General features: G+C 38.9%; 1 protein-coding gene across 1 annotated transcript; it reads left to right on the forward strand.

Annotated features, from left to right (window-relative positions):
* The first annotated feature begins 14,278 nt into the window (after nucleotides 1–14,278).
* Nucleotides 14,279–17,986, forward strand: ccdc90b (coiled-coil domain containing 90B). Its single transcript, XM_030782726.1, has 9 exons — nucleotides 14,279–14,651; nucleotides 14,749–14,868; nucleotides 14,966–15,069; nucleotides 15,176–15,277; nucleotides 15,545–15,586; nucleotides 15,710–15,781; nucleotides 15,906–15,959; nucleotides 16,103–16,217; nucleotides 16,451–17,986. The coding sequence occupies exons 1-9, from the start codon at nucleotides 14,534–14,536 to the stop codon at nucleotides 16,504–16,506; spliced, it is 783 nt and encodes a 260-aa protein (XP_030638586.1). The 5' UTR covers nucleotides 14,279–14,533; the 3' UTR covers nucleotides 16,507–17,986.
* The last annotated feature ends 5,744 nt before the right edge of the window (nucleotides 17,987–23,730 follow it).

Below are 23,730 nucleotides of genomic sequence, written 5' to 3' on the forward strand. Positions count from 1 at the left end.
TTATTATAGGGGTGAATCAATGTAATCGTTTATATTAACAGCTATATAACTATACAATCCTTTGTATTGCAAGAAACATCATGTTCTCTTTGTTCAGAAAGAAAAGGCCTGTGCGGCCCTATAGAGGACAGCATGTGAGTGGCTCCCAACGTGGGGCTCGAACCCACATGCTCTCATCAGTTATAATATTGGGTATATTGTCTGTTAGATTGTAAGGTATAATTTGTTAAAATGATATGTTCCCAGTATTAAATGTTTTACGACCATGCTTTTTGTTGTACGCATGTATTAAGTGTAATACGTTCTATTTGTGACGTCGATTATAAATGTGCAACAGCTACTGATAGTTGTTCAGTGCTGCATGTAAGTAAGGGAGGGAGAGCAAGAGAATAAAATCGACTGCTATCTTCTGCGTGATCCTTTATTGAAATGGAGATCAGAGTTGGAAACTCAACATCGGACGTAACAAAGGAGGCCAAAGATGAACCAAATAAAAAAGAATCCAACTGTCTTTCCTCTCACACTGTCTGCATACTTGGAAGAGGACAACTCTTTTTCTGGCCCCCTCCTGCTCCTACTGGGTCTCAGTCCACCTAATATTTACACTCTTAGACCTTCACTGTTTTAAACTGCACTGTAGAAAATGATTTGTTGTTTTAACTCAAAAAAGTGAGTAACCTGGTTCAAGTTCTATGAAAATCTTATAGTGAGTTAGCACAGTGAAGCAATCAAGTTGCATCAAATAAAGATAGTATGTTGATCTGACTAATATTCTAAATCAGACAGTGTTCTATCAACTAAAGACTTTTTATTAACGCAACATTATCTTTAGTTAATGTGACTTGAAATTATACATCATATCGACTCATGTGAGCATGGAGATCCACTGAGTTAACTCTGAAGTTTATGTTAACTCAACAAACAATACATTTGTACTTGTATGTTTATAGTTGTATTAATATGTATTTTTAATTTGTCTTGACTAAGATCTTACTCAGTTTAACTACATATAGCTTGTTGTATTAACATTTCAAGAAACTGACTTGGTTGCCTTAAATATCTTAATTCTCTTAACTCATCGCTTAAGTTAACATGACAAAAGTCCTTTTCTACACTGTAAAAAAGGATCTGTTGACTCAGCTTAATCCTGTCAAGTCATCTCTTTGCTTTGATTGAGTTATGTCAATGTGTAGTATCAAGTTTATTACACTTAAATTAGTTCATACAACTTGCATTTTGATGTCTCAACTTCCTGTGTCAAATAATTTGTACTATAAAAGGTTAGATAAGAAAACTGAAACCTGCTTTCTTCCACACATTTTTCGACTCACTATCTAACTTATCAGATTCTACAGTCATAATTGGAGGTGACTTTAATACAGTTATTAATCCCAATTTGGACAGATCTTCTACAACAGCTAATTCCAGAAACTGGCACTCCACTGAAATATTAAAACAATACATGAATGACTTTGGTCTTGGCGATAGTTGGCGACTGAAAAACCCATCACTCAAAGAATACTCACATTTTTCCCCACCCCATCAGTCTTTCTCTCGTATTGACTTTTTTTCTCACCAGTAAATCGATTATATCCGACATTGCAGATCCCAAAATTCATCCCATCATAATCAGCGATCATGCTCCTGTATCATTTAATCTAATCACCAAACAAGTCAAACAACCTATATCCAGATGGAGATTTAACACTTCCTTGCTTAAAGATCCTGACTTTAATACATTTTTCATAAAAGAGTGGGCATCCTTCATGGAAACTAATGACTCTCTGGAAATCTCATCTACCCTACTTTGGGAAACAGCAAAAGCAGTATTGAGAGGAAGAACTATGTCATATTCATCATACAAGAAAAAAAAGAGAGAGAGCATGAAAATATTCTTGAGCAAAAAATTAAAGCACTGACTGACACACATGCTAAAAACCCCACAGAGCAAATTCAAAAGGAACTGACAGAAACTAAATCACAGCTCAACCATATTATAAACAAAAAAACCCAATTCCTGATACAAAGACTCAGACATGATCATTTTGAACATAATAACAAATCAGGAAAATATCTGGTAAATCAACTCAAACGAAATAAAGAAAAATCATTTATACCAGCTATAAAGAATTCCATAGGAAACACTATGCAGTCACCCCAAGACATAAATGATGCATTCAGAGAATTCTACAACAAATTATATACACCTGACAAAGAACCCAATTTAATAGATATTAACACCTTCCTCAGTAATAAAGAACTTCCCCAACTTAATAAGGAACAAGCAGATGAACTGGACACACCAATAACACCTAATGAACTCCACAAAGCAGTTAATAAGACGCCAAACAATAAAGCTCCAGGACCTGACAGCTTTCCTGCCGAATTTTATGAACATTTTTGGAATACAGTCTCACCACTGTTGCACAGAATGGTACTCAATATTAAACAAAACTCAGCAATCCCACCTCACATGAACACTGCCCTCATCTCAGTACTACTGAAACCTGAAAAAGACCCAACTCTCTGTTCCAGCTACCGCCCCCTATCGCTCATCAACACAGATATCAAAATCATCAGCAAAGCACTAGCCACCCGAATTGAAACTGTCATCCCATCATTAATCCACTCAGATCAAACTGGCTTCATTAAAGGAAGACACTCTTCAAACAACATGCGCAGATTACTTAATCTAATTAATGTATCAAAACAAAACAAATTGAAAACAATAATAGTATCATTAGACGCAGAAAAAGCTTTTGATAGAGTAAACTGGAAATTCTTAATTGCAACACTACACAGACTTGGTTTTGGAGAGTCATTCCTCCAGTGGATAAGAATTCTGTACAGTTCACCAATGGCCACAGTTGTTACTAATGGGTTAACATCACAGAGCTTCACACTGCACAGGGGAACCAGACAAGGATGCCCACTCTCTCTGTCGCTTTTTGCCTTATTCATCGAACCTCTCGCTGCTGCAATACGTCAAAACAACAACATTAAAGGAATCCAAACCCTCCACACTCACCACAAGATAAGCCTTTATGCAGATGATGTATTGCTTTATTTACAAAAACCATCTAACTCTCTACAAGAAAAGCCGTCAAGGTTATTAACTCATTCTCCGAGCTCTCAGACTACGCTATAAATTGGACCAAATCAACAATTCTACCTGTATGTGGTGATGATTGGAATGCTGCAGCTCAAAACCCACCTTTTCCTATCCCTACTGGAAACATTAAGTATCTGGGAATTAACATCTCCACCAGATTGTCAGAGTTGTTCCACCTAAACTTCACCCCATTAATAAAAACAGTAGAAGACGACGTAAACCGCTGGATAAATTTACCTCTCTCATTAATTGGCAGAATAGCAACTGTAAAAATGATCATATTACCAAAAATCAATTACCTTTTCACAATGATTCCAACCCAGCCCACCACTAAATGGTTCAACTCATTAAACTCCATAAGAAGCAAATTCTACTGGAAAAATAAAACACCACGAATCAAACTGGCCACATTACAGAAACACAAAACTCAAGGAGGATTAGAAGCCCCAAACTTCCAAAATTACTATCTGGCAAATCAGCTACAATATATCACCAATTGGATTTACCCAAACCGGCAGAACAACTCATGGTTAGAAATAGAACAATCAGAATGTAAAGAAATATCAATATCTGACCTCCCGTTTCTCAGCAACAAGATAAAACACCATAACTGCTTTAATAACACAGTAATTTCAACAACTCCGACAGCCTGGTGGAAAATTAACAAAATCTTCAAATCTGAAATGAAACCCTGTAAATACACTCCAATTTGGCACAACCCTGACTTTCTACTCAACAAGACACCACTTATCTTCAACACATGGAAACAAAGGGGTATCACGCACCTTCACCATCTTTTCCATAATAACACATTCATCACTTTCCAACATCTGGTCCAAAACTACAACATAGGGAAAGAACAATATCTTCAATACCTTCAATTAAAGTCTATTTTAAAATCCAAAATCAGTTTATCAAATAACAACTTACTACCTCACCCACTTGTAGAAGAAATAAAAAAAATAACCAACCAGAAGAAGATTCTTTCAAAATTATACAAACTAATATCCACCACAGACTCAACAATCTCCATTTCAATTAAAGCATGGGAAAAAGACCTATCACTTACATCTGATACTGAATTCTGGACCCAAATCTGCAGAAGCACCTTCACAATGACAGAAAATACCAACCTACAACTAATACAGTACAAGGTAATACACAGAGCACACATCACTCAGCACAGGATATATAAAATGGGACTCACAGACTATGACACATGCTCACACTGCTCACTAAACATCCCAGATAATTATCTCCACTCAACCTGGCTATGCCCTCCAACTCAACATTTCTGGCAACAAGTCATTGACAAAATTTCTCTTATTATGATCTGTAGCATTCCACTATCACCATCCCTCTGTGTACTCGGAGATCTCTCAGTAATTAAACCACCAATCCAGAACCCAAAAACTATACTCATCGCCTTAACTATCACCAAGAAAATAATCCTCCTAAACTGGAAAACTAGGAATACATTAAGCATCACACAATGGTTAAACCTCCTCAAAGATTATATATCCATGGAACAAATTTCATCCCAGCATCAAATCTCACACTTTGAAAACATTTGGGGTTCTTTTATGAGTTCACTAGACTACCCTATTAACTAACTCCACCAACACTAACACAAACACACACACACACACACACATTACAATCCCCCTACGAAATCTTACTTTCTCCCTTTCATCATCTTGCACTCGGATCTCGTACCTCCCACATCCACACACATACTTCCCCATTACTTCCACACAACCCATTGTATGCAATACTTGGTCTTGTCTTGTCTTGTTATGTCAGTCTCTCTGTCTGTCTGTCCGTCCACCTGCTTGGTTTTGTCATGTCCCATTATGGCCAGTGATGTCAGTCTGTTAGTCTGTTTGTCTGTCTGTCTGCCAACTTAGTCTTGTCATGCTTGTGTTTTTATGTGCCTGTCTGTCCTTTTGCTTGTTGTTGTTATGTCTCATCATTCTTCTATCTGTAGGTCTGTCCTGTCTGTCCGTCTGTCTGTGGGCCAAAAAAAAAAAAACCTGAAAAAGACATTCATTGACCTTATTTTATCAAATTTGTACAAATATGAATCCAGTTTGCTCAACATAAAATACCTTCCTTTCTGCAGTTCTTTGAGAAAACAGTTTTTCTTTACAGTAGCAGCTCAATCAACTCACAAACATCTGATGTTTATCCCATTCCAGACATATTGTAGCAAAGTCAGAAGCACAAGTTCAGCAATAACACAGTTCATTAAGTTTTGTTCATTAGGGACTTCTCACTCACCATTGTGCTGCATTGCATTGCAATAAACACACAACACTTAATATATAAGACTTAACTTACACAGAGTCACATCACTGAGACATAGCCATGTGCACTAGTCAGCTTCCAAACGGTAACACACATTTAAGTCATTCCCTGGGTAGATAAACTGCAGATAACAAGCACACACACAAAACACATTACAGAACAGTAATCTTCTTAAGCAAGAAAAACTCTTTAACAAACATTACTGCACAACAAAATTCCACTCCCAGCATGCCCTGTACAAACCAGGAAGTAACAGCAACAGAACTCAATCACTGTTATCAAGTAAGTGCATTTAATTTTAGTCTAGCCAGTTCATCAGTAGGAAATGCAAATTAATCATCTAGTCTCTGTCTCAGACAGCCTGTCACCACATGTTTTGATGCACATTTCATGTTTAGTTTGGATTTCAGAGTGTGCAAGACTGTGCCTGTGGTAATGACATAACATTACGGGCACATGTGTATGACACAAAATGCAGAGGCTGACGTATGTTCTGAAGTTAACTGAACAAATTACAATGAGTTTTCAAGTCTTTTTTCAAGTTGGAGTTGTTGTAACTCATATTTTGTTGAAATGTGCAATAAGTTCAATCAGCTTGATTGCAGTAGTCCACCTGACTAAAACCCCAAATCCTTTTTTACAGTGTAGGTGGTAATATAGTGCATATAATGTGTAATGTAATTGTTTCAACATGCAATTTTTAGTTGAAACAACAATATTGCTTATTTATTAAAGTTACAATGAAGTTGAGGCAATGAAAACTTAATCTTCCTTGTTGTCTGGACAATCTCATAGAATTTAGTCATATCAACCAAAAAAAACCAGAGTTGAAATAACTAAATAACAAGATCATTTTTTACAGTGTGATTTATCGCCAACATTGCTGCACTCCATGAGAAAGTAAATCTAATAGACGTCTTCACCACTTTCTAAACTGTAGTAGTGCGTGCTATTGTATATTGCAACAACGGGACTGTTTTGTGCGCACACAGTGTATCGAAAAACAAGTTTATTAAGCAACGAAGTTGACTTAATGCATCACCATTTTTTCTTCACTTGTGGCAGTCTGGCCAGAGCAACGAAAGACTCAATATATAACCCATCTCTCTCTCTGTAATCTGAGTAACTCCGTTAAAAAATAAACTGGGGGTTGGCGGGTAGAGAGAAGCTGGCCCCATTTCGGTAAAGCTGTGCAACCCCTACATCTGAAAACTGACACTTCTCAGTGTTGCAGACAGGTTTATTTATTTGCCTTGTGTTTCTCGTTGGCAGATTTTTAAAAATTTGGTAAAATGTTGCCAATAAAATATTCACCCTTTTTGTTTGTTGAACATTGCCGTCATGTTGTTTTATTTATCAGCCAGTTTTGATTAAATCAAAATATTGCTTTTAGTTTGTGCACCAGATTTTCATTCTGGCGAACTTTGAAATAAACTAAGAATGTTACTGCATAACTGATTTTGATACACTACACAGAGACAAAGTCATATTTTTATGTGGTTCTCAGGCTGCACATTTCACAGTTGGGTTTGCTCGACTGGCTTAGCCCTTACAACACTTATTGCTTAAGGTTTCTGACCTGTGAGTGACAACTTTCAAATAAAATGTACAACTGGAAAAGTACAACTGAATATATTTAAGATGACATACATTATCATGTAACATAATGATTACTAAATAACACGATAAATAATTACACACTCATCATGTTATTAAAGCTCACATCGCTTAGACAGGCGACGGGCAAGGGTCCATCTGGAGAGTCGCTGGGTGTGTAGCGCTGTGTTCCAACCCAACACTCAAACCCATTACGTTTGGGCTTGAAGATTTCATGCTTACAAACAGGAATATCAGACAAAAATAATTTCAATTTTATTATTTACAAATTATTTCATGTTATATTTTACATAATATGTTAGTAATCTATATCTTAGATGCCGTAAATTATTTCAGTCTGTACTGTATCCTGAAACGCGCCAAAATGTAATAATTTCTGACCAAAACCAATCAGATCCAGGCTGTTTTAGTGCATGATATGTCAACTGGTCAGTTCTGATTGTGTGGAAAGCGTCATTAAATCCATTATGAAGCACCTTGTGTTTTCTATGAAACAATCTATGAACTGTAAAGAAGAGTGATAACGATGTGTAGTGGTAATGTGTGGTTGTGTGAGTCAATAGGAGAAGAATCCAGGTTGTGACATAAGCCCATATGGATACAGCATGTTTCCCTTTTCACTGAGAGACTTTGACTCTCCACCACTCCCCTGCGTACTTTTGTTCTTTGGTGTCCTTGATAACACTCTGCTCACCAACACATCTCCTTCACATGCTTTTTTCCTTCGTTCTGCTGATCACGAGACCTATATAAAACTCTTGTGGCGACTTTTCCTTACCCTACATTTTAAATTACATCAACTGCATTCCAGGGCCATGCAGAGACCTTTAGAGGGGCAGGTGCTCAAATTTAAAAAGGGGCACATGGATCAAGATGTTAGAATGCCAACTACAGTGTAACCTGCTGAACTATAGCAACCAATATTCAAAGAGAATGTAAAATAGAATCTTCTAACAAACTGCATCATACTTTATGATTACACCTTTGAAGAGTTTGGCATTTATCAAATTGTATTATTGTATTTATTATTTGAAGATTTCTAAGTTGCAGACTACTCTCGGGCTGTCAGAAGACATAATCAGCTGGTGTGCCTGGACATTGCTGTTTCTTGTCAGTGTCTGCTGGGGCTGTAAGCAGACAATAATGCGTGCCAGAAACCACTGTTGTGCACAGAACAGTCCCAGATAAGTTATATAAGGCTGGGAATGTGTAAGGCTGTTCAGTTATGAATCTGTACTGTATATGTAATATATTTTGAAGCAAATACAAAACAATAATATATTTTCGCTGTAGTTTATTATTGAAATAGACACAAAACAACAAAATAAATAATATTACTGATAAGAAATAACACGTTATGGAACGCATTTTACCACTAAACACATGCTGTCCAAACTAGCAAAACCTTCAGAATCAGACCTCTTATATTGCTGGCTGGCTACTGTGCTACTGCACGATTTCCCAATGAAGTGTAATACGAAAGGCCTAAATATAACGTGACAACAAGCAAACAGGTGAGTAGCGACCCGGCTGCCTTGAAACACAAATTAAACTCGCCATATCTCAACTAGTGATGTGTCGTTCGTGAACGATTCGTTCATTTTGAACTACTCTTCTGTAGCCTATGACTCGGGAGTAACGAGTCCTCTTCATTTTTCCCTGGACCCTATAGGACCCTACAGTCAATTTCTAGATGAGTTCTTTGAATTTATCTCTGTTATTCTACCTAGAGATTCTCTTAATAAAGCTTTTACAGCTATCATAGACACTTTTGGCTTTAACCAATATGTAAACGAACACACTCATTCCAGAGACAACACTTTAGATCTTATTCTAGCTAGCCAACTAGATGTTTGTCACGTAGTCATCACTCCCTACGCCGCTGCCCTCTCAGACCATTTTCCTATTACTTTCCAATAGGCGTGTAACGGTAAGTGTGTTAATCCCGAACCGTCACGATACGCGGACGTTACGGTTCGGTGCATGCAGTCGTACGGAGAATACGCGCTAGCCTATGTGCGAAGACTGATGAACGTAATGCGGTACCAAATTTCAGAAACGCGAGTCTCTCAGTTCACTCTCTCCTTGGTTTGTTCTCTTCTCTCTAAGATATGGGATGTGATTGTGGTGCAAACATACGACGACGTCTTCATAAGACGAAGTTTTCAAGGACCTTATGTCCTTGTTTAACGGTACATTGTAGTAAGAAGTAGATCGCATTTTCCAATGAAAAATAGATGGAAATGCTGGCTATCAATAAGTACGATAGGCTACACACCGCTGTCGGTAGCCATGTGCAGTTGTGATGTCACAAACACAAGGAATTCAGAACGGCTTGTAGAAAGGCTTGTTTTCTTCACATGGATCTTACGGCTGTAGGAGGAGAACGTATGTTTTCATACTCTGACAATGTTTCCATAGCACATTCATCTCAGTGAATTCAAAAGGGCAAGGAAAATCGTGATTTCCATTCTGAGGCACCTGTAATGCACTACAGGCTGTACCAAGTATCACAGGGGTGGCTATACCGCACTAGGTGAAACAAACTATAACTTGCACTGCTGTCTGTTCAAAATAAATGAAAGAAACCTAGCCTTATGCTTTTTGTTTGTTTGTTTTGCTTTTTTCCCGTTGTACCAAACTCGTACCGAGCCTTAATGTCCAAACCGTGGTGTACCGGCACACCCCTACTTTCCAAGTAACTCTCCCGTTCATGTCAGTTGTCTCTACCACGGTTCGTAGCTGACGTGCTCCCTACTCTTCTCAACTCTTTTATTGATCAGCAAGGGTCTTTGAATGACTTGACCGACAGTATAAATTCTTCCCTCCGTAGTGCATTAGATATGGTACAGAGGCGACTACTCTAAGACTACACGGGAAGCCCGGCCTCCTCTACATTGTAACGAAAAAAATTCGTCAGTTAAATATGTAAAATTGTATTACATTACTTTACTCTCTTGTTTCAAAACGATGTTTTGGACTACAATGTGCTCAACTTCATGGTTAGTAGTGGCTCAGCACGGCAGTATTTTCTCGCTGATCGCCATAATATAACGTGATATTTTTTTCTCATAGAAGCCCGTGGAAGCACAGTCCATTTAAACCCATTGATGCCATGCGTCCCTGGGGTTCTATGGCACTTCAGAGTATGCCTCGTTTCCAACAGAGCAAAGCTGGACATTTATTGGACAACATGCTTTTAAAACATCATTTCCGGACGCACGGCGTCAATGGCAATGAGACTGTTCAGAGTGAGTTTTGCCTTGAAAAAAATATCTGCACGTCTATTGGACAGTAGGTTTGGTTTTGTGGCGCCCGGACGCCGGACTGTTGTATGTGATGATTGGAGGAACTCAAAGGGGTTGGACCTCTTTCAAATGTCATGGCAATGAACATGACTGAGAACGTTTTAAAATTATACACCGGCATCGGAGGAATTAGCTCAGTCGATGCGGAGCGTTCGCGGGTGAAGTCGAGATATAAGCTTCTGATCATTTTCTGTGTAATTTCTTAGCAATACGTATTTCTTTTTCTCACATTTCTTTTTTGTACATATTGTAAATAAAACTGTAAATATAAAGTTCTTGAGTTTGTTACGTGCGTTCGATTCACTTTAGTAACGTTTGTTTTAAGCTAGAGAGGGAAACAGGAAATCTAGCCAGCTAGCTAGCTAGCAGGTGCAAAATGGCAGATATGGCTAACGTTGTCGACCTGATTTTGGCGAGGTCCTTTGATAGTCTTCCTTACGAGGAGAACTTAAGAATTAAACGACAGGGCAGATCAATGCCCAACATTATTTAGTCCAAAAGTCAGGGAGCAAAAAACGATCGTTTCAGCTTTCCTGGTATACCAAAGTGAACTGGTTGACTGGAAGTACTTTGACAAACAAAATGTACTGTTGGCCATGTCTCTTGAAAGCATCTCAGGGATGTATTGTTTGGTCAAAAGTGGGTTTTGGGGATTTGGCTAACTTTGACAGGGCATACAAAAGACACAAAAAAAGCAAAGAACACTTGAGTTCGTGTGCACGGTTAAGTTTACTTGGCAGGGTCAGAGCGGAACATGCAATTGATGATGGTGTATGCATTCAGGTGGCCAAGCACAATGAAACAGTGAAAAAAAACAGGGCCTATCTGAACCGCCTTACTGATGTCACTTCACTGCTTGGTCGTCAAGAGCTGACTTTCAGAGGCCACGATGAGGGTAATGAATCTGCCAACAAAGGGAATTACAGAGAATTCACTGAAATGTTAGCCAAGTATGATGATGTCTTAGCTACTCACTTCCAGTCATCTTCTGTGTTTTCTGGCATGTCCCATTCCATTCAGAATGATTTCATTTCTGCCATCACAGCCACCGTCATCGATGTAATCAAAGACGAAATTCAAGCTGCTCCCTTTTTTTCATGTCATGCACAACTGTCTTATAGTTTGGTATGTAGATGCTGCAGGCCAAATTCAGGAGCGATTTCTTGGATTTTTTGATGTTTAAGCAGGGCGAGATGCCCAGTCTGTCTTTGATGTTTTAAATGAACACATGCAGGGATACAATTACAAAGAAAAACTTGTGGCTCAAACATATGATGGGGCTGCTGTCATGGCTTCCTCTCTGAATGGACTTCAGGCAAAAGTTAAAGAAATTGCGCCGAATGCAATGTTTGTGCACTGCTATGCACACAGATTAAACCTGGTGTTACCCCAAGGGGCAAAATGCTTGCCTGAATCCAGAGTGTTTTTTGCAACACTCTCTGGGTTTTCCACATTTTTTGCTAAATCCACTAAGAGGATGGCCTTTCTTGAGTCTGCAGGATGTTCACGACTGCCCAGAAATGCACCTATTCGGTGGAACTTTACCTCACGGGTAGTAAGCACTGTGGCCAACAACTATGATGGGCTCCTGCAGACTTCTGAAAGGATTTTAGAGGATGAGACCATAGTAGAGGAGGACACACTCAATGCTGCCAAAGGCTTCATCAGGACATTGGAGGACTTTGAGTTTGTTTTTATGTTGAATACATATGAACAAATTTTCTCAGAAACTGATGTGGTCTTTGACATTGTACAGCAGAGGGCTATGGATGTTCTCTATTGCAAACACAGAACTGAGAGTCTTCTTGCTTTTGCAAAGGAGAAGAGGTCAGAAGAGGCTTTCAAAGCTGTGTATGCAAAGGCAGCAAATCTCACATCAGATCCTCAAAATGAACCTAGGAGAAAGCATCGGTGTATGTCACAGTTGCAGGACCCCCAGGAGCATTACAGAAATCTGTACATGGCCATCTTACACAATCTTAGTGGGCAGATTTCTCAGTGCTTTTCCAGTTTGGAATGTATGCACTTCCTTGAACTAAACAATCCAAGCAAATTTGATGAAATGAGTCAGGTGTTTCCTGAGGAGGCATTCCAAAATTTGCTTAAAAGTTATGGCCATTTCTTTGATGCTCCAAGTCCTATACTCAGACCATGACCTTCAGGGCACCAGGGGGAAGCTGTGTGACTTCTTACTGTTTTTTAAAGACATGGAATTGGATAAAGCAATGCATGAGCTATACACGCTGATGTCTTTAGATGCAACGATTGGAGCTACATCAGCAGGCGTAGAGAGGAGCTTCTCCTGCTTAAAGTGAGTGAAGTCATACAGCCGCAACACAATGGGCCCAAACCGTTTGAGTAACCTTGCTCTGCTTGCCATTGAAAGGAAACTGGTCAAGTCTTTGGAAAAGAATCCCTGTTGGTATGACAGGGTAACAGACCATTTCTTAGAAAAGGAAAGGAGGGCAGGATTCACATATAAATAACAAAAATGTAATAACTTACTAATAATATGATGCAGGCCTAAACTGTGCTTCCCCTGTTTCAAAGACCACCAGCCGCCACTGGTAGGGAGCGATTTCGGACACAGCGTTAGATGCCGCTTTGGCCGCTGCTGTATGCGTCTACGCGTCCATCATATTGGAGCGGTCAAGATCCGCTAACCAATACAATGTGTATTGAGAGATGCAGACCTCTCTGCAAAATCAACTGTAACTCGCTTAATTTTGAGCCGATTTTCATGAAATTAGCTAGTTATTACCAAAATATTCTTGTGAGCAAGGTTATTTTCTCTCATTCCTTTTTTATCCATATTTATTACGAGACTTTGTTGAACACTCGAATGTGACTGGCCAATAATGGCATTCTACCTGTGTCATTTCTTAGTAGCAGACCGTTGCTATGGACCAAGCGCAGAATATAACGAACTTGTTTTTAGAGGAAACAATAAAATCATTTTTAATATTTTGTGTAAAATAATTGATTTCTAGTAGCGGAATAATACAGCTTTGCGTCAAGGTCCTGCATAACCCTGTCGGGGTTTATTTTGCAATAATAATCGGCTCGCTGTATGATCCCTTACATAGTTATAGTCACATTTTAACATTAGAATATTTTAACCTAGCCTAATTGCCCTTCAGTCACAGCGTTACGTCTGCACATGCCGCTTCAGCTAGGACCATTTAAAGCTCCTGTTCAATTCCATCAGGGCATCAGGTAGGAATTATATTTTTGATTAGATTTTCTACAATTTTTGGAGAAACCCACAAAATCTGAAATTCTAAATAATTTACACTTGATGTTGCCTATTCACAGAACGGAGCCGGCATGTCCCAGAGGAAGTTGTGGCTGTTCAGAAGGTTAATGTTTTGGCATGCCAAAAGCCGACTAGATCCGTCCCCAGTGACTGAATTTAATTCCAGTGAATAACCAGTATCGTGTCAATTTCTCATGTTTATAACAAACCAAATTTCATGACAATCGGTTCAGCATTAAGCCAGTTACAGTCAATTTTTGTACAGAAGTCTGCATCCCTCAATACAGATTGTATTTGTTTACGAGCGGATCTTGACCGCTCCAATATGGCGGACGTGCAGATGTATATCGGCGACATACAGGAGCGGCCATTGCTGCATCTATGTATCCATATCTGTGCTCCGAAGTTTTTGGAGTGAAGTCGAACGAAAATCTAAAGGAGAATCATGCAAATCTTCGTGTCTGACAGTAAAATGTAGATCTGGCTAATGTAACAGTATGCTAACTAGTCAAAATGCATCATTCAGCTCTGATTAGGCAAAGGAGAGAGGTTGTGCTCCCTTTACAATGTAGAAACTGCATTGTTGAAAACCTATGCTGATTCCTTACAACGAAACAAACGCCTTCTTCCTGCTCTGTTGCGACATGATCCTAGAAAAAATACATTGGATATTTTTGTGTTGTGGTCACGGAAATGAATCAACTAGATGATCAAGTGTACCTGACTAACGACTCTTGAGCGATAGTGTCGCAAATGAGAGAGCTGAGAGTGTTATTTTAACGTTCCAGTGTAACCGCGGCAACGCCTGTTCCAAGATGGCTGCAGCTTTTTAATAGCTCCCAGGCTTAAGAAATTCCTACATTTTACATTTTAGTACGACGCTTTTGACTAGCTCATTGTTCCACTTCTGTTGTATAGTATTTTGACTAAAGGATGTCATCTTGGGCGGTTTCAATGAGCAGACTAATTGCTACTCTGATGAGTTCAGGTTGCATGTGCCGCCAGGGTCTGTTGTATAAGATGTACCCCAGATGCCAGAGAGACTGGCGAGGTAAGTTATGATGTTTGCTCCTTGAGCATGAGTGTAAATTGTTTTGAACACGAACATTTCCAAGGCTGTTTGATAAACCTCTTATATGCTATCTCAGCGTTTCACGAAACGGCTGTTCTTAGAAACTACGATATGCGGAAAGTGGAGTTGCTACCACTTGAACAACGGAAACTTACCTTTGACACACACGCAGTTGTGCAAGAACTGGAGTCTAAGGGTATATATTACTGTCTCTTGGTAGTGCATGGATTAATGAGAAAAAAATGAACAGGCTACAGATTTTACATGTATCTCGTTTTATGCCTTACTCTCAGGATTCGAAAAAGGACAAGCAGAAATTATTGTAGCTGCATTGGTGACCCTTACCACTGCTAATATGGACATTGTATACAGAGATATGGTGACAGGGGCACATCAGGTGAGCAGTTTCACCAACACAGTAAATAGCTAAATCGTGGACAGTTCAGTCTTCATTTAGATTTCAGCGTTCATTTAAACTTCATTCAAATTTGTTCTGTTTTCAGGAAATTGCTCTTCAACAGATAATGGCACATCTGGACTCTATTAGGAAAGACATGGTCATCCTTGAGAAAAGTGAATTTGCCAATCTGCGTTCAGAAAATGCAGTAAGGATAGTTCGTGTACCGTTTGTTGTGACGGACAATTCCAAAACCATGGTGATTCGGTATCGCATTTTGAATGGTAATATGAAACATTAAATAGCCTTTTGCAATTTATCTCTGATCCGCATCCCCACCCTGCTTTGGGTGGATTTCTGCTGGCTGTGTAGTGAAGCAGATTCACCATCGGGAAAAGAATTTTTTGCCTTTCATTGATGTCCTGCACATTCGTCTACTCAGTATAGATAAGTAATAAATGGTCTTTTTACACAGAAAATGAAAACAGAACTTGAACAACTAAAAAACAGACTTATGGTAAGTTTTTCAAGACCTGCAACTGAACTAAAAAAAAAAAAAATCTAATTTCAGCAGTCTTTTCTTATTTGTCTGTTTGTTTAAACATGTCTAGTGCATTTTGGCCTGCTAATTTTATCGTAGGAGGAAAGTCAAAAAATCCGAGCAGATGCGAAGTTGGATATTAATTTGGAGCGAAGCAGAGTAAATGACATGGCAAGTGAATTTCTTATTACATCGTTATAGAATGACAAATACCAATTAATCAACAGTACAGGGTAAAATCCTTTTGACCATGATTATCAGGTGAAGATATTCTAATATGTCTCTTTATGAACAGTTTACAGAGCAAGAAAAGAAACTAATGGAAGTCAGCACAGAGTTCCAGAAGAAGGTATGCTACTGTTTTAACATGTATTTAATGTACTGGAAAGGCATTAATTTTGTTCTCTTCTGAAAGAATTGTTATGAAATACCAAATTATTTTCATGGCTGATCAGCTGACTAGCATGACCATGTTTCTTGTCAAACAAACAGAATTCTGACATTGAATTCAGAACAGTGGAAACTACCAAAAAGATCGATGTAGAGGTGGCTTCTTTGAAAACCCTTCTGGAATCACTCAAACTTGAAACAATTCGATATCTTGCAGGTAAGGAGCTAAAGATTTTTTTCTGAAATCTTAAAATTGAGGTTTTGAAAAACTGCTTTAGACACTGATCTCAGTCTTGCTAGAGAATCTCATATCTGGAAAACATAACAAAGCAAAGCCTAATTTCCTGAATGGCCAGGTCTAATGGCACAGTTTATAGGTCTCAAACGGTCTCGTGAAGAATTATTCTACTGTTCCATGGATGATAATTTTTTTTTCTTCATCTTTTACAGCGTGCATCTTCTCGTGCTTGGCAATTGCCCTGGGTTTCTATCGTATCTGGAAATGAAAAAAAAAGTCACAGTAGAACAGGAAAACTACATTTTGACATCCTTATTTATAGATACCTGCCAAAACTGAAGGAAACAACTGACCAATTAGGTATAAAAATTCTTTTGAAGGCAGGTGGTTCTATGCAGATTTAGAAGCTGATTTTAGTATTTAAAACATGTCGAAGAGTTCTGGAGGCTCAGCTATGATGCAGAGTGCATTTTCCTGCTGTGGTTTAGGGATCCATATACCATGGCTGCTTCACTCTACTCATTTCTGAGAGAAGACCTGATTTTGAAGGACACTTGAGACAATGTTTTCCACAACAGTTAACCCCTGTAAACCACAATTAACCCCTCCTGTTGAAGAATACTGTTACTCCTTTCCAGCAGAGTAGCAGACACAATGTGTGCCAAGCACAGTGACGATATTTTGGCAGCCCAAGGTGGGCCAGCACCCTACCAAGAGCCTTAATGTTGGAAGATTTTTTGTTGTTGTTTTGGTAGTTGCATGTATACATGCATAAACATGCACATCCACATGGCCTCTTTCTGTGTATATACATTCTTTTAAAAAGTTTTGAAAATCTGGGAAATACTTGACATTTTAGTGCAACTATCTCACATCACAGATATCATGTGTATGTATGAATGTTTTGGGTTTTATTGCCACTGAGAGTTAATTGGTTATACATCCAGTATAAGAAAAAGCTTGTACAGGGTTCACAAAATGGAGCAAATATCTCTCTGGGTGTTAACACAAATTCTATCTGGCCTTCGAAAAATCCCTTTTTTGAAGCTTTGTTTTCAGCATGAAGTGAGCAGTTGATATGACCTCTGTGCAAGGACACACGACTTAATGTTGTCAGAGGACCCTTCATGTAATTTCTAGAATAAAAAAAAAACAAGGAAAAACTTTTTTTTAAAGGATTCAAAAGTGCAATGCGGGTGAAATATTTTCTTTGTGACAAGTCTATTGATCTGGGATAAGCTTTAATGAGCTGTTTGTGGTGTTGAGTATATTTAGCCGGATATTTGTCATTTCTATACAGTTTCAGCCGTGTAGTACAGTATGGGTATTGACTGAGTGTCCAGATCAACCCTCTCTCAGGCCCAGTCTTTCCCTCCATGCTCTGTTGCAGTGCTGTTGCCCTCCCTAGGCCTAGAACACCTTTAAAAAGGCATTGGGGAATAGTAGTGCAATATGACATGTTTTCTGATGTGAGAGAGTGAAGAAATTTGTCTCTTACTTTCTTGATGTGTCCTTCCAGCTTTCACTGGCAGCAGCCATTCCATGCAGAGCAGACACTATCCTGGTCCATGATGCCTTCAAAACTAAGGACGAGCTGTGATCAAATTATACCAAAGCATATGCACAGCATTTAGGCTCTGTGAAAAATGCTGATTTTATTTGTTATGGTTTAAAAGTTGATATTTCTGATCATTTAAAATGGAACGACTGTCAGTAACATTAGTTTGTGAATAAAGGAATCTGCCTTACACTTTTGCACAGCATTGGAGGAATCATTGGGTCTCTTATCAATATAAACAGTTCTGCTTGCCACCAGTTTGTGCACCAGTATAAAAAGTGCCTATGTTGGTTTGTTCTGTCAAGTATTTCCTTTATTATTAAGTTGTCTCAAAGGGGCCTACTTATTGATCTCGCTGTTTCTTCTTCCTCTTCCTTGTGTCCTGCCTCAAAAATAGGTCTGAACCATATTAAAGTTGGTTGCTGTTGCTTTTCTAGTGATACTCTGAACTTTTTTTTACATGGTGAGTGATTTCTAGTGTAAATTTTTCTAAGACTCAGCAGAATGTTCAGAATTTCAAACTTTGTCAATGTTCCAGCACTAGAGTTGATGATGTCACAGTGTTCCTGTGTCCCAGTAATTGTCTATACTGGTAGTGCTGAAATTGAAACTGACCTATATTATTACACACATCACTCTAACATTAAACACAGAACAAGTGTACACAAGCGCACTGCTTCAGGATTTCCATTCCGGATTGCTGCCCTTGTGACATTTCAGCTCCCTATCTCTCTACAGTAACCAGCCTTTTAAAGCTCTCATGTATTAGGTACACCTACACTGGTCACATGTCTGCACGCTGTATACTTCATTCTTAGAAAAATACACACTATGCATAACAGACAGATTGAATGCACACCAAGCGCACACAACACATAGCATATATGTCCTGGTTACTCTACCGCAGTTGGAAATCATGCTTGAATTTTTGTGTGTGCGGTAGGAGATTTCTTGATGCAATTTTAGTATTCCAAAACCAGCAGCTGACTGTGTCACAATGCCATCAATGCTCAGATCCTGCCTAGACTGGCTCAAACAACAGAGTTGCTAGAAACCAATCAACTCTTCTTTGAACATACTCTCTCTGTCTCTCTCTCTCTCTCTCTCCATCAACACTGTCACACTTATTAAATGGTTCTTCATTGTTTAAACTCTTACAAGCTTTTCAGCACTCTTCAACATACTCTTCAGTGATTCTGACCATCTTTTCACTGGTCTGTACTGATGTTGTCATAGTAATAATACAACAATGCTCAGAAGCCATTCTCTTCACAGTACTTAATCTATTAAAGCTTAAACACACCATATGCAAATTTACTCATGTGGAACACATGGACGCACACACTTATAGAATAAACACAACATGTAACACAACACTCACCATACATATTAAACACATTCCATTAACATTAGTCACAGTACATGCACGCACACACAGCTTTACAGTCCTATTCTAGAACATTTCCATAGTAACCACTCAACAATGCCAGAGCCAGTAAACTACTGAAGTGAAACACACCATTCAAACTCACAAGCTACAGTCAGATATCACTACACATCCCTGAACATATCCCTACAGGTTACTCTCACACACACTATACTCACACTCATGAAAACAGCAACACACACATAGCAGACACAATGTGCACTATACACACTAACACCCTACACAAACAAAACACATTACAAATATATATTTATATAATTATACATATAGTTTAGTTCGACAAAAAAATGTCCATAATAGTCATTCAGACATGTCCAAACTAACATCCCCTCTTAATTGTAATAAGCAGAAAAGAGTCAACACAAAGATATGAATATACTTCGCAAACCCCACACACCACTGGTGCCAACAGAATCAGCACCAGTGCACTCAGTATTCCAGTGAGGTAAACCACAGTTCATCTTGTACAAGAACCAAAACTTCCCTGTCAGGACTTTCATGCACCTCTGATTGCTATAGCTGCACACTCTGCACACCACTTTAAAAGAACAGGACAATTTTGTTAAAAATTGTTTCAGCTATTTACTGTTTCTGTAGAATGTGCTCAGAGCACAAAATGCCAACTAATTACCATAAGATAGGAGTTACCATAGAACAAGCAGCACTTAATTCTCCACTTAGGCTGTGTTCATGTGTATTTTCGTATGGAGCCTTACAACAGTAGCTTTCAAGTAAGAAAGCAGTGATAATAAATAGATTTGTGGATTTCTATCGTGAGTGGAGTGCAGACTGAATTCACACCGGGATGAGTAAGTGAGCAAAACTGCAGGAGGAAATAAATTGGCACCATTGTCAGAGCTGAGAGTGAGCATCATAAAACTGAGCTTGTTCTATAGAGACTTCTCACAGACACAAACTCAGACCAAAAGCCAGAGCCATTCACTGTCTCCACCATGTCAGTTTTCATGCAATTGATTCTTATTATTATTTTGAGCTTATTATTTTGAATTCTCAGTAATTCTATGTATTTCTTTTGTTTATTTCTTCTAACTTTGAACAAATTATGAATAATAGTGAGACAGAGGGACAGTTCTTCCCTGCTCTCCCATAACCCTGCCTAAACATCCTTTTCCAGTCTTTTCTCTTTCCTGTCATGTGATCTGCCCTCCCCCCCATCCAGTCTCTGCTCTCCTTGTGTCAGACTTCACCCTTTTCTCCCCACTGCTGCCTGTTTGTATGGTACACTTTTTTCATGTTCTATCAACCTGTTGTGACTCCAGAGTTCATAAGAGCCTAAACTTTGTGAAATAATTCAAACATTTAAAACAATTAAAACATTTTCCTAAGATTATTTGTGGTCTGTTTAATGTGTTCCACCTCACTAAGCTGGAATTGTCATGTTAAATTCCATTCTTACCACTTGGCTTAAGGTCACTGTACTTTAAAAGGAGACATGTTGCTACATCATTCTGTGTCAAACACTTTCATTCCAACTTTACTTCAAGCTTTAATTAAGTAGTACACTAAGCCCAGTCCACTTGGCTTCTGTGAATGTAAAATTTGACTGGTATCTTCTGTGCACTGGTAAAAACTAGAAGTCACATTGGATAAGGAATACATATCAGTGCGTAACACAGACCTAAGGAGTGAAGGGTCCTCTCCGTTCCACGTTGAGTGGGAATCCTGTAATGAAAATGATGTGCTAATCTATTCGATAAACCTAAATGACCCATTAAGTCAGGGGTGGTAGCAATGTCAGACTTTTTAGGGCCCGACAACCTATGAAATGCATGGATGTTTGATTTCAGGTGGCATTGCTTTTTAAAAGACGTGCTCATGTCTCCTTCTCACCCGACTGGTAAAATAGTGGACTACTTTTACAGAGCTAAGTTTCAGCAATGAGGTTCTCCTGTTTATTTTGAGTTGAGAATGCGCCTCAGATCGACAAAAACAAAGACAAAGAAGTCGTTGCATTTGTTGACAAATATGTAACATATGAGTTGCCATGTGATGATGAAACATTATTGGACATAGTGTCATCTGTGCAGCAACACAGCAAGAGACACATCGGGAGACCTGCAAAAAGAGAAACACTTTTCCTCGTCCCCCATCTGCATGCACGTTTATATGTTGTAAAAAAGCATTGAATGAGGCTGAGAAAATGTTTGACTGCCAGTTGTCAGACGGTGATACTTGAGAGTCCCAAACTCACAGACTGTAAAATGCTTAGGGATGCAGCTGAGGCCATTTTGGGGAAAGTAAAAGTAGCAATTTCAGATGCAGATAGTGATTATGTATCTGTGCAGGCTTTGTTCAAGAGTTTATGCATCAGTCAAGAGAGTTATGAAACAGCATATGAAACACGGGGAAGGAAAACGCAGATTGTTTTGAAAAGGCAGCCAGCTGAAGTTTGGGTGAATCAGTACAGCAAGCCTCTTCTCAAGTGTTGGAATGCCAATTAGGACATTCAGTATGTTGTTGATGCATATGCTTGTATTTTATATATAATTTCATATATATTAAAGGCAGAAAGGGAAATGGGACTGCTTCTAGGCGATGCGCAAAGAGAAGCATCAAAAGAAAAAAATGTTGATGCCAAAAGGGCACTAAAAAAGTTAGTTATTTGCACAATCGTGATGTGTGTGCACAGGAGGCGGTTTATAGATTAACTAATATGCACTTAAAAGAATGTTCACGCAACGTGGTATTTATTCCGACAGATGATAATGTTGTAAAAAAGAGCCTGCTGTTGACTCTACTTAGAGAGTGAGCCAAATCACAAGGTCTGACCACAGACAACATGTGGATGACAAATATTGTTGATTGGTATAAGCACAGACCAGATGAAGAACACTTTAGTGAAATGTTCTGCAGTTCTGCATCTGAGTTTCGCGTTGTAAGGGGAAATGAAAAATGCAAAGATAAGAAATAAACTGAAAAATGATTTAAGCTTTGTTGTGCGAAGAACACGTACACAACCAGCTGCTGTATGTTACACTAATTTTTCAGTTACAAAGTGTCTAGGAAATTTTTTTCATAGCATTTTACAGTTATTTTTGCCATATCGGTTGAATGTTGATCTGAAACCACGGGGGTATGAGGCCTTTGAAGAATTTTACAGTACTGAACATGCCTGTTATGGTGATAGCCTTGTGACATCTGTAAAGACTATTGTGGACCAGAATAGGAGCAGGTTTGAGCTGGATATTGATCGGCTGCATACAGCTAAGAATGACATAGATAATGGTTTTGTGGAAGATGCGTGGTGTCAGTTGTGTCCTGAACAACAGCTGGAACTCTTAGAGTGTGAGCAAGTATACATTGAGGAGGCTCAGTTAGCGGAAGACCATGTGGAAAGTATACCAGACTTGGCTGGTACAAACAAAAACCATTCACAGTTGGAAAATCGCAGAAATGTGCTGTGTAGAGCTGATGGGTTGGCTTTGCTGAGGTCTTGAAATGCCACACAGATGTTGGTATTTTATAAAATGAGACAGTGGTGTTTAGACAAAGTCCAAGGTAGAAGGCCACCACCATTTCATGTGTTTATTACAGGTGGTGCTGGGACAGGCAAAAGCCATTTAATTAAAGCTCTGGAGTATGAAGCCACTAGACTGTTGTCTCAAGATGCCCATCGTCCAGATGATATTAGTGTTTTGCTGACTGCTCCAACAGAATTGCAGCTTACAGTTTACGAGCTGCTACAATCCACAATGTGTTTTGCATAGGTACAGACATGAAGTTGCCATACACTCCTCTTGGTGAGGAAAAACTAAACACACTGTGTGCAACAATAGGGAATTTGCACATTTTAATAATTGATGAGATCTCAATGGTAGATCACAAGCTGTTGATGTATATCCATGGCAGGCTCAGACAAATAAAACAAACAGGTGACTTCTCTCCATTTGGCAACGTCAGTGTTATTGCCATTGGGGTATTTTTTTTCAGTTACCGCCAGTGAGAGGTAGACCACTTTATGTGGACAGTGAAGGTGTGAACCTGTGGAACACCAGTTTTTCTGTTGTTGAGTTGAGTACTGTTGTCAGACAGAATCTGTTTTTACCCATTTGTTGAACTGCCTGAGAACGCGACCAAACAAAGTTCTCTTCCTCAAAATGGCATTGACCTTTTGAAAGCACAGGAAACAGGTGAGCAGAGTTCAGCTTTGCACATATTTCACACAAATGACCAAGTACACCAACACAACATTCAGCAGTTCAATGCTGCGATGAACATTTGTGTGTTAAGGCCCAGGATTACAAGAAGGACCACAAGACAGGAAAGGTGGTATTGAAAGATGGGCAACACTCCAGAGTACATAATACACGCTTACCGGAGCAGTTGTACTTGCGTCAAGATGCACGTGTCATGTTGATAAAAAACAGTGATGTGGCTGATGGCTTAGTTATTGGTGTGTGCGGGACGGTAGAACATATAGTCCAGCGCGAACAAAACAAGTTTCCTGTGACTGTGTATGTACAGTT

The sequence above is a fragment of the Chanos chanos genome, chromosome 8 (assembly GCF_902362185.1).
Source record: "Chanos chanos chromosome 8, fChaCha1.1, whole genome shotgun sequence".
Lineage (NCBI taxonomy): Eukaryota > Metazoa > Chordata > Actinopteri > Gonorynchiformes > Chanidae > Chanos > Chanos chanos.

Bases quoted from the DNA above. Each gene is read 5' to 3' on its own strand.
- ccdc90b (XM_030782726.1), top strand. From the start codon at position 14,534: ATGTCATCTTGGGCGGTTTCAATGAGCAGACTAATTGCTACTCTGATG. The intron at 15,070-15,175 runs GTGAGCAGTTTC...TTCTGTTTTCAG, and splicing joins TGGTGACAGGGGCACATCAG to GAAATTGCTCTTCAACAGAT. The intron at 16,218-16,450 runs GTAAGGAGCTAA...CATCTTTTACAG, and splicing joins AACAATTCGATATCTTGCAG to CGTGCATCTTCTCGTGCTTG.